This window comes from Eufriesea mexicana, unplaced genomic scaffold, assembly GCF_001483705.2.
Source record: "Eufriesea mexicana isolate 0111107269 unplaced genomic scaffold, ASM148370v2 scaffold17315, whole genome shotgun sequence".
Lineage (NCBI taxonomy): Eukaryota > Metazoa > Arthropoda > Insecta > Hymenoptera > Apidae > Eufriesea > Eufriesea mexicana.
Genome location: NW_016924645.1, coordinates 11335 through 23605, shown reverse-complemented (window position 1 = coordinate 23605; position 12271 = coordinate 11335). Strand labels below are relative to the sequence as shown.

At 41.4% G+C, this 12271-nt stretch overlaps 1 protein-coding gene across 1 annotated transcript; it reads right to left on the bottom strand.

Moving 5' to 3' along the window:
* Window positions 1-10679: 10679 nt before the first annotated feature.
* LOC108554143 (uncharacterized) lies at window positions 10680-11153 on the bottom strand. The gene has a single exon (XM_017909319.1). The coding sequence runs from the start codon at window positions 11151-11153 to the stop codon at window positions 10680-10682; it is 474 nt and encodes a 157-aa protein (XP_017764808.1).
* Window positions 11154-12271: the final 1118 nt, after the last annotated feature.

Genomic DNA, 12271 nt, shown 5'->3' with positions numbered 1-12271 from the left:
GCACACTCTACCAGATCATTCATATATTCTTCTCAGTATACGTACAAGTATACTTACACACCCATCTCTTACACTCAACCGGAGCACGCTCCTCAGACACTGCTGAAATCATACTAATAAGGACCACATTGTGGTCACTTATTCCCCAATCACTCTTTATTTCCCACTCAAAGCGGCTCCCGGCCGGAACACCATTCACCAGAGTGAGATCAATGTCACTCTGGCCATTCGCACCAGAAAAAGTAAACCATTCGCTCGGTTCATTCAGCACGACCATTCCTTTGACTAACACCCATTTCTCAAGCACTCTTCCTCTCATTTCATTCACCTTACTGCGACCTCCACCCTCGCTGAACCACAAGGGGGAGACCGCATTCGCATCCATGCCAAACAAAACATACTTGCCATTCACAAACTCAATCACTCTGTCCATGTACGCCAGGTACGGCTCAATTTCTTGGCCGTACCGACAGTACATGGACACCACATATATTTCGCCAAAATCCTCCTTCAACCATACACACACACCATGCTCACTAGTACACTCACTAACACACATAGATTCAACATTCACATCAGTCACAACCACTGCTGTCCTAACAGGTGCACTCTCACACAGATACACTTTCCAGTCACTCGGTAACCCACTCACTCTTTCATGCGACACATACAGTTCCTGCAATAAGGCAACAGCCACACACTCCGCATTCATCACTCTACCCAAATCACACGTAACCGCATATGCACGCGGGCAGTTGCACTGTATAACACTCAACACATTCACACTAAGGCGCGCATTATTCATTGCTAATACGCGCCTTCTCTCTTTCACGCATTCGCACGTATTCCGGGCCCTCCACGGACAAAACCGAGCGGTCGGCTTTGTTGCCCTTCAATTTGCAGTTTCTGCACACCACCTCTTTCTTACAACCCTCACGCAAATGTCCCTTCTCGCAACATTTGCCACACAGCCTCTCCTTAACAGGGCATTCCTTCATCATATGCCCGAAGGCAAAACATTCGTAGCATCGCATCACAGAAACATACTCTTTCACTCTACAGCAACGTCATTTGACGTATACTTTTCCACTCATCATCAAAACATCACTTATACTCCTTGACACCTCCACTATCACATTACCCACATTCGTGCCTTTTCCATTCATCCTTTTAACCACACGCACTCGTCCCTTATACACACTTTCACATACACCCGCACATTTTAAGTTCTTCTCATACACCTCTTTCAGGAACTCTTCATTCGTCATTTCGTTTTCCATATCATAGACCACCACCTTTGAGCATTCCACCCTTAGGCTGACCTCCCCAAATTTCGTACATTCGCTCAAGACTTTTAAGTCTTTCTCAGTGGCGGTCTCGATTGCGATACCGCCACTCCGCGTCTTTCTCACCGCATTCACTCTCATATTTACGCATTCACTCACATTCTTCAACAGCTTCTGCTTCACCTCCTCACTTGTCATTTTTACACTTGCATCCTTCGGTTTGACAACCACCGCGTATGTTCTTTCATTCATACTCTTCACGCTAGCACTCATACTCTTCTGGCCCTGGATACCCTTGGCGACCACCGCAGCGAAACTAGCATCACTGGTACATACACTCCCCTCCACTCTCTTCTCACATCCTTCCAGACGTCCTTTCAGTCTCTCATTTTTGCCTAGCACACGTACCATTTGCTCTTCATATTCAGCCACACATTTCAACAGAAACTCGCACGTACTTTTTGAAACTCTGTTACTCTCTGTAAAAACAGACTTACGCAATTTATCACACACACTTTTCATCGCAATTAAATCATCGTCCATACCATCAGACACACCAACTTCCTCAACACCCTCCACACACACACGCTTACGCCTAGCCGGGCTCACGCTACGCGAGAGCCCGTCCCGGCCACACGGAGCCGAAATACTCCTTAGCGGCTCCCTCATTTCCACATCATGAGCCATCCCCTCTCCCGAGGTTCCGGCAGTAACCTCCGCCAAATCCCCAAGTTTTACGTATTTTTTTGTATTCTCCATGTTGTTCCCATGATTCTGGACGTTATACCGTCACTCCCTGGGTGACACCCTTCTCGGGGAGAAGGCTTCTAAACTCAGGGGGACGCCAGGTGCCCTGCGGGGGACGCTAGCCGGTTGGTGCACCCACCAGCCACCTCCCCGTGAATCCGGTGACGGGGTGATACCCTAGGGCCGCTATTAGCACATTCACTCCACGTGGAATAACACACACCATTCGCATACAACGCATTCAATCTCTCCCTCGCAGTCTTCCCACGGCATAACGTATATATCGGTCCCCATGGATCCAGATTAGAGGATTCGCTGACGAACCTACGCCAGCTATTCTCTTTGGCCTTGCACACAGCACATTTATACTCATTCAACAGCCTTCTATATTCACCTATCTCGTACCAACATTTTCGCATCTTCTCTTTCTCGCTCTCTGATACATACGTCTACTTTTACGCACCTTCTTTTTCAAGTTATTGAACTCACATGTCCACCACGCAGTCTTCCAGTCACACCAACGCACTCTCTCTTTCATCCGCTTGCCATTCGCCTCCTGGATCCATTTCATGAGGACACCCACCATACGGTCCACGTTTGTCACATCCATCGCATCCGCACCCTCTCTCACAACACACTCTATCAAATCATTCATATATTCCTCCCAGCATACGTCCTTACACACCCATCTCTTACACTCAAACGAAGCAAGCTCCTCAGGCACTGCCGAAATCATACTAATAAGGACCACGTTGTGGTCACTTATTCCCCAGTCACTCTTTACTTCCCACTCAAAGCGGCTCCCGGCCGGAACTCCATTCACCAGAGTGACATCAATGTCACTCTGGCCATTCACACCAGAAAAGGTAAGCCATTCACTCGGTTCATTCAGCACGACCGTTCCTTTGGCTAACACCCATTCCTCAAGCACTCTTCCTCGCATTTCATTCGCTTTACTGCGACCCCCACCCTTGCTGAACCACAAGGGGGAGACCGCATTCGCATCCATACCAAACAAAACGTACTTGCCATTCACAAACTCAGACACCTCTATCCATGTATGCCAGGTACGGCTCAATCTCTTGGCCGTACCGACAGTACATGGACACCACATACAGTTCGCCAAAATACTCCTTCAACCATACACTCACATCATGCTCACTAGTCACTCACTAACACACATAGATTCAACATTCACATTAGTCGCAATCACTGCTGTCCTAGCAAGTGCACTCTCACACACATACACTCGCCAGTCGCTTGGTAATTCACACATTCTCTCACGTGACACATACAGTTCCTGCAGTAAGGCAAACTGCCACACGCTTCTCATTCATCACTCTGCCCAAATCACAATTAACCGCATATGCACGTTGACAATTACACTGTAACACATTCAACACATTCACACTAAGGCGCGTACTAGTCATTGCTAATACGCGCCTTCTCTCTCACACACAATCGTACGAATTCCGGGCACTCCACGGACAGAACCGAGTGGTCGGCCTTGTTGCCCTTCAACTTACAGTTCCTACAAACCATCTGGTTATTGCACTTCTCGCGCAAATGCCCTTTGTCGCAACACTTTCCGCACAGTCTCTCCTTAACGGGGCACTCCTTCATCATATGCCCGAAGGCAAAACACTGATAGCAGCGAAGGACTGATACATACTCCTTCACCTTGCAACATCTCCATTTCACATACACTCTTCCATCCGTCATCAAGATCTCATTCATGCCCTTCGTCATCTCCACTACCACATTTCCCACATTCATACCTTTTCTGTTCATCCTGTTAACTACACGCACACGCTCTTTAAACACATTCTCACTCACACCAGCACATTTAAGATTCTTATCATACAGTTCCTGCAAAAATTCCTCGTTTGTCAGCTTGTTCATCACATCAAATACCACCACCTTGGGGCCTATCTTCCTGGGAGGTTCGACCTTCGGGCCGACCTCCCCAAACTTTTTACATTCGCTAATGACTTTCAAGTCCTTCTCACTCGCGGTCTCAATGGTGAGACCGCCACTCCTCGTCTTACGGGCAGCTTTAACCCTCACATCCTTTAAGTCGCAACTTACATCCCGCATCACCTTCTTCTTAACCGTTTGAGTGCCAAGCGGCGCGATCGCGCTTCTTCTATTTTGTGTCCAAAAGTGCCAGCGCTCTGAGCTGCGAAGCTGACAATCAGCGCGCTCGGTTGGTGAACGCGGAATATGAGAAGCGCTATCGCGCCGCTCGGCATTTTTGGACACGGAATATGACAAGCGCTATCGCGCCGCTTGGCAAATATCGATTGGGCTTTAATTAAGTATAATGAATTGTTTTCTAAGGAAGTGATGATACGACAGAAATGTTTTTACAGAAAAAAAAAAGAAAAAAATGTTATAAATATATGTATAAATATAGAATATTTTGTTATATCTAATGTGATGAGGTGATTTTTAAATAATTTGCATTTTTTTGGATGGAATACAACTTGTTTTTTTACATTATTACGAGATTTTCATATCCACCAGGTATTCGGCCAAGTAGAGCGGATCCTAACTGCAGGGTAGAACAATCCAGAACCTTCCAGAATGTTCGGATAAAATAACAATCAGCGATTGAACTTGTAGAATAAGAATTACACACGCGATTTGTAACAATATTCGCCCATGGCGCCAACATGAATATTTTATTATGCGATGCATATTATGTTGAAATATTATTTACAATGGATAAGGTGAGTTGTATAATCGCGTTTAATGTATTTCTCGTGGTGGGGGTCACCGGTGACCCCCGAGGCGCCACCGCCAAGTTGAGTGCCGTTCACCGGTGACCCCCGTGGCAGTCAACGTGTTAATAAATAGTAGGTTATTTGTAACAAAATGTATTTAACTTAGGAAAAATTGTACATGCATCGTGATCAGGGAATGATTGTTACAATACTGAAAGTTCCGATTTTTGGTTGTCCGGTATTTATACTCTCACGAGTTCTCGAAGTGGGGGGCTAGGTCTTTGCTTGGAGTGGCGAAGGACTAAGTCGGGCGAATGACCTAGTCAACGATTGACGTGTTTGGAAAAAAAAAAAGAAAAAATAGAATTCGTTGTGTTTCGGGAACAGGAGTAAGTCGTCGACAAAACGATAAAGACAAAAAGGAGTTATTTAACACACGTATGGTTTATAGGGGGTAGGGTTACTTTTGTCTAGCTGAAATTCTCCTTCGTGGGGTCTTGTTGCTACAAAAGCATATAGGGTGTTCATTAGGGTGGACCTTAATTATCGCTGATCAACATTTTTATTTAAAATTTTTATTCTGCGACCTCTCCAATTTGTTTCAATTTCTGAGGAAATGATTTCTACGAGTGATTTGGATAACGGGAAGACGTGCCACAATGACCTTGTTTATGCAGAAAGTTAAATTTCTCTAAAATAAGAATACAAATTTTGGAAAATATAAATTTTATTTCGTTATTTGGTATCTAAAAATCATTTTGGACTACAATCTGTTTAATTATAGCCTATCATGGCAGAAAAAATTATTTGTTAACAATTAAAAGAATTTTTTCCACGAGAATTGGAAAATATGGTATCGTATGATTTCGTACGGAAACAATACAATCTCAGAAAACGTGAAAATAAAATTTGTTAATTCTTTGCATGTATAATTTAATCGTTATAATTAATCCTCATTAACAATCGCTTAGGTCATCTCAAAATTTTTATTACTATCCCATAATTAATTTGGTCATATCACGGCCACATACATAGCTAGCATCGTGAAGTCAATCGTGACCAGTTACTATTTCATATTGATAAAGATTAGATTATTATCTTAAATGATGTTAATAGTTGTATACAGTGGGAATAAAAAATAAACAATAGACGTTTAGAAATATATTTCCTTTGTTCCTAATTATGCAAGGAAATACGAAACATATAAATCATCAACGATATCGTAAATGAATAAATGATGAGGTACAAACTTCAAATGTTTTAAAAATATGTATATCGTATATAAAATCTGACAAACGAACTTATAAGGTTTCTAAATCATAATTGCAGGCATAACAATGATTCTTTTACTCCGAATTTAATTCTCCGATAACTATTGACGAAATAAAGAATATTCTCCCAATGACCAACTCCATTTTGAGCCCAGACAATATATCACATTGTTAAAATTCTTTGATTTAATAAATCACTCGTAGTGGTATTACTTTTATAATTCTTTATTACACAACACGTGTTAGCGGTACAACGATTCTCTGGTCTCTGCTATTACATTAATGGTAGTCAGGAAAAAAACAAAAGGTGTCCAAAATGCCAACCGACCTAGATGACATACCTATGTCTAGATACACAAACTTTCAACATATAGCTAGCGATTTGCAGTTGCTATCTTAACACAAATAAACTACTACAATTATCGCTAGAATCCAGCTCAATATTCTTCTCTAACCTCTCTAAAATTTATAATGCCTTATGGACATATATGGTGGTCACGAATATGGTTGCAGTCTCAATACACTGTGACCATGTGTTTTTAAAAGTTCGTCAATTTTATAAGTCTTTTCCAATTTTTCATGCCGCTCTATGAGTTCCGATAGTTCCGATTTCCTCATTTATTCAACATGGGGTATATTATTTTCTATTAATCACGCTATCATACTTTTCTTCGTCGAGTATAACGATGATGGTTTATTTAGTTGTACGCTGTGGTATGGGGCATTATCCATGACAATTACGGTAGTTGGTAGAATGTTGGGTAGTAAGTTTTCCCTAATCCATTTTTCAAAGTTATATGCATTCATTTGACCGTGATAGTCATCTGTCGTTGATCTCAATTTAAATATAAGAACTGCCCCATCCACAGATCCACTTTTTCCTCCTGCGTGAACTACTATTGAACGACGAAAGGCACTTGGATTTTTTAAAACCCGTAGTGTGTCTTCATTCTGCCAGCATTTTCCAAAACACAAACTGTTGTCAACCCATGTTTCGTCCAAATATATAATATTCCGTCTTTCTGTTTTATAATAATTTAAAGCCTTTAAATACTTTATTCGCCGACTAACAATGTTTGGCCTTTCAATCAAGATCTTCCCGATGTTGTTGCTTTTCTTATATTCATATCCTAGGCTTTTTAAAGTCTATAAAGGGTGTCTTTCGTTCGTGGAAAATACATTTTTTCCCGTATTGCTATTAACAATTTGGGAGCTGTCGGAACAATCATTGAAAATTATTATTTTCTTCTGTTCCTCAGAGCAATGAAATTTTTTCTCCGTGTGTCGTGGGCGCTTTTTACCTGATGATGATAATAATTCTTCTCCCAATATAGAGGCTTCCTTTCTATTTCTGCAGATTGTTCTTTCAGAAACATCAACATAATCTGCTTGCACGCGTTGTGGTTTGTCGTACTGGATAGAGAAGTTCTCCCTTCCTTGCTTCTTCATGATATTTGTCAAGAACCCTCTTTGCCATATTTCTTGCTTCACTATGCATTGTTTGTCCCTTCTTCCGTGCGACCATATTTTCCGGTTTGATTGCACAATTATCACACATTAACGCATAAAAAATTGTCAAAAATGTCAAAATTGTTATTTATCGCTATAACTACACATATATAACTGCAACTTAAATTAAACTAAACTAAACTAAGTGGTAATATTATACTTGATACAGAATAAAATAAGAGTACTACGACTATTAAATAAAAAGTTCTGTATATAAAAATTCTTGCTCAATGTTGTTCACTCGTAGATTGCTCTTGGAGAACTGTTAGTTTGTGCACTGCAGTGATCTCTAACAGAGTCACTTTTTCTTTGCTTCTAAGTTTAACAAAGGACTTTTATTTTCAAAAATCTTCTTGGCTCGTTTCCTGCCATAAATCTTTTAACCCTATAAAGTCCTTTGACATTCAATCTTAACGTGGCTCCCAGTCACTATTTGTCGTCAGGCATTTGGAATAATTCTAAGGAACGCAGCCACGTGTTTTGTGTATTGTCCTGTGTTCCACTTTCCCCCCATGTTGCAAGAAAATATCGTTAAATTTAAAGTATTGTTAACTTTCTTTATTTTGATAATAGAATATTTTTGTCAGTTTTATAAAACAAGACAACAGAGTTAAATAAACAAATTAATGTATTTAACAGTATCTACAAAAATATTTTTAAATTACGGGATATACTTTTTATAATAAATTAAATAATTCCATCATATGAAATGTTCATTACGATACAAATAATTTAAAATCATAAATATGTCGCTCATTTACCTATACCGAGGACAATTGTGAAAGAGCGTTTTAGACTACGTAAGCCGCGTCAAGGATCTGAGGAACGCCATCCTCGAGTATTATGATCACGTCGACGTGCGGAGAATCGACGAACTCGCCCTTTCGTGCTTCATCCGAGGTATCGATCCACGGTTGCGGACAGAATTGAGACGACGCAACCCAGACCACATCCTCCAGGCATTCGACATCGCGGCAGAGCTGGCCCTCGAATTAGAGGATGACGCCGAGTGGTATAAGACGAGACGCATCACCTACCCCCCCAATCACACCACTCTGACAGGGAATACTACGGACTATTCAAAAAGACAGCAAGAGTACACCACCACGAAACCGGGAACCCTATCGCAGTGCGCGACCCCCGCCGCCCATCGCGAACCCCTCCGGTCAGTATACCCGCAGACCAGCAGAATTTCACAATCCGTGCCGCACCAAGACGATAGACCCCGCGTTCCAAGAAACCCCAAGAATCGGTATTGCACTTTCTGCAGAATCCCCGGACATGACATTCACGAATGCCGCCGTCGCGCCCGGCACGAGCAGCAACAACAGGGAAACGACCGGCCCCTCTCGTCAAACGCGAACTCCCAACGCGGGGACCGCGAACAGAACCGGGGAGTTCGCATCGTAAAAGCGACCCCGATACCCTCCACGAGCGCAGAACAATAATCGCTAACCCCGCTGTCGCCGGGTTGTCACGCATTCCGAGCGTCTCTATTGAGATCCTGCAACTATCAAGACCAACCCGGATGATGATAGACACCGGTGCTGAGCCAAACTTAATGAAAGAATCAGCAATCCGCCCTTCCGTAAAGATTAACAAACTAGGAAAGCTCAATCTCCATGGGATCACCAAGGAGGAAGTAAGGACCATGGGATCTACGGAGATCGAAGTCTTTGACTCTAACCAGAAATTCCATATAGTACCGGATTCCTTCACGATACCCACCGAAAGAATCCTCGGATCGAGGATTCCTCGCGCAGGGGGCGATCATATCCTATAAAGACTGCTTCGAATAGGAACCACCAAGGTGTCTCCTTTTATTCCACAGCCAATAAATCCAGCATCCGACTTGATCATGAGAGAGCCGCGAACCATCACGGTGGGTCACGCTTATGTTTCATAGAATATTTAATACAAAATAGGTTTATGTTATTTTATTTCAACATTATGAACAAATATTCAATACTAGAAACATAAAAATTCAATACTATAAACTAAATATAATTAATTAATTTTTTTATGTAATTTTTTAAAACATAGGCAGAGTGCCGGCTGGTCCTTACAACGATTGCAGTAGGTTATTACCTTCTTCGCTTTATTTGCGGCATACTGCCTACTTTATATATTAAAAATATAAATTTACATTAGTGTTTAATTTCTGAAACAATTAATGAAAATGAAATTCGGAAATTAATTTTAATAGTGATAGAATTAGTACCAGCAATAGCGGTTAAACTAATATTCATAAATTAATTATGAGTTTTAGTCATGTGTTTATAGCATTCTTTGCACTGCTATCCCTTTTCTCTCGCGGGCCCTTCGTACGATTTCAGAAAATGCGAATATTCTTTTGTCATTACTTCATTCTCGCTGCGCGTTTCTTCGCAGCGGGGATTCATTGTATTTAAGAGATAATTAATAATTTTTTCTCGAAATTTTAAAATTGAAATTCTTTTAGTGCCCCATTTTTTGTGCATATACCATGCATTCGCAAGGGATGTCCCGCTTATTAACTCTATAACGATTTTTCTATGCCATTTTACCGTTCTTCTGAAACAACTATAGTACGAAGAGATTTGATCCGATAAATCAACTCCCTTCTTAGCTTCATTATAAAGAAAAAACTGTGTCCGGTTTTAGGTTATTATGTTTCCCTCGAACTGTGACACATTTATGATTTTTTGTAGTACTTAACATGCATACTGGTCTTTTGTCTGTCCATTTCAAAAATTTCACGCCGCTCCGATTTTGCAAAGAGATAAAGCCACCCCGTTTTTGTTTCTGCTTTGCTTGCCGCGGTAGGAATTTTTTATTCATCTTTATTGTCCCACAAATGAACGTTCCTTTTTGCAAAAGGTCCTCGGCTAAAGGGACACTGGTATAAAAACTGTCGGTAAATAATGTGCGACCCTCAAATAATAATGTTTCTATTAATCTGATCACTACATCGTGCGCATGAGTTTTTATTATTGGGGTTTCATATTTTCCGGTATAAATATAAATATTATGAGTGTACCCTTCCGGAAGACACAGTTTATAAATTTTTATGCCATATTTATGGTGTTTACCTGGAATATATTGCCGAAAACTGAGGCGCCCTCTCCACGGAACCATGATTTCGTCGATTTATAGTATTTTTAAATAAAATAAATTGCATCAACAATATTTCGGAGTTTATATAAACGGTTCTCAGTTGTAATGATGGAATTATCGGAAAAATGTAAGTATTTCAATATTGAATTTATTTCGGGTAGCCGTACTATACTCATGATAAGCAAAATGCCAATAAACGTGTTCATCTCCTCTTTTGTAACAGGTGTCCAGGCCTGTTGGTGCCCTCTGCTGCTAGGTGCTGAGTTATTCATACATTGTGTAGCGTATTTATTTGTTCCCTCGATGATTATAGCTAGTATATAATCTATGACGAATAACTTGTATAGTGAAACAGGGTCGTCGCAGTCGATGTCATCAATTAATAATTCTTCCTCTTCCCAACATTCACTCGTGGCTGCATCTCCTTCGTTTATTTCCTGCCATTCGTCATGAAGATCCTCTTCCTTTAAATCTGAGTCGGAATCTTTTTCTTCCGTGGAATTTTCGTCCAGTTCCATACTTAACGATTCGCTGTCAATGCTTGTGTCACGGGACTACCTTAGACACGCGAGTGAAAATAGTTCACGAAGGCTTTTACGCGAGATACTCTCCGTATAGAAAAAAGAACGTGCATAGGTTTAGAGTTAGACTGACTTTATTCTGGTTTTGGGTTGGGATATATATATGTTCTTATTATCTTGTCCTGGATGGTTTGGAAGGGGTTGGATTTTGGAATTTGGAGTTAGGGGTTTCGGTCGTCTGGTGATTCATGTAGGCTGATTTCACAGGATTTTGGAAGTCTAGTCATGTCGATGATTCAGGTCGGCTGTCGTCACACTTGCCTCTTCTGAAGAAGTTGAGATTATTTGCGACCGTTGTACATTTCTCCTGCTTCCAATGATTGATTCATCAGATGAATCACTGCTCTCCATATCCATGGATTTATCTATTATTTAGATGAACATAGACAAAAATTAAGAAAGAAAAATGCTAACCGCCTTTCTAGAAGAAAAGAAAATTTTGGCTACGTTTACACTTACTGGAAGAAATGTGTCCTAAGGAAACTCGTTTTGTCAGAACTCAACTGACCTCGCAACTCATAGGAACTCCTCACAAACCACAATACTTCCAATGCACACTCTTCTTCACTTGGCGTCAACTCCAAACTGTCAGTAAACCTCGCGTTGTTGTCTAAATTCTCAATAATCATTCCCAATTACTAGGTCGCATACTATATATACAAAAAGTGTTGGCTGGGGCGTATTCGTTCCCCCAAAGTCACCGATTTCGCTCAAAATTCGGGCGGTCCTAAACGTCTAATTGGGCTGCCGATGGGGCAGAGGCATGTCAAAGTTCGCCTAGCTGAATCCCACCCCAAGGCCCGCGATCGACCAAGGGAAAGGGAACCGATTTCTGGAAAATCGCGCGATGGTCCTCTGTCACTTAGCCCGGCAGTAAATCTTTCTTCGGCAACCCTGGAAACAAAACTCTAGTGCAGAGTCCCATTTACTCGTACCTTAGAGGTTTTTTCCGTACAGCTACTCGTGCCTCAAGTGCCAGGGCCTGGAAATCGTCAGTCGGGGCTTCGACAAAATTGTCGTTCGCACTCGACATAATTTACGACTAAAGCTTTCTG

Excerpts from the sequence above, each read along its gene's own strand:
- LOC108554143 (XM_017909319.1), bottom strand. The coding sequence starts at position 11,153 with ATGGAACTGGACGAAAATTCCACGGAAGAAAAAGATTCCGACTCAGAT.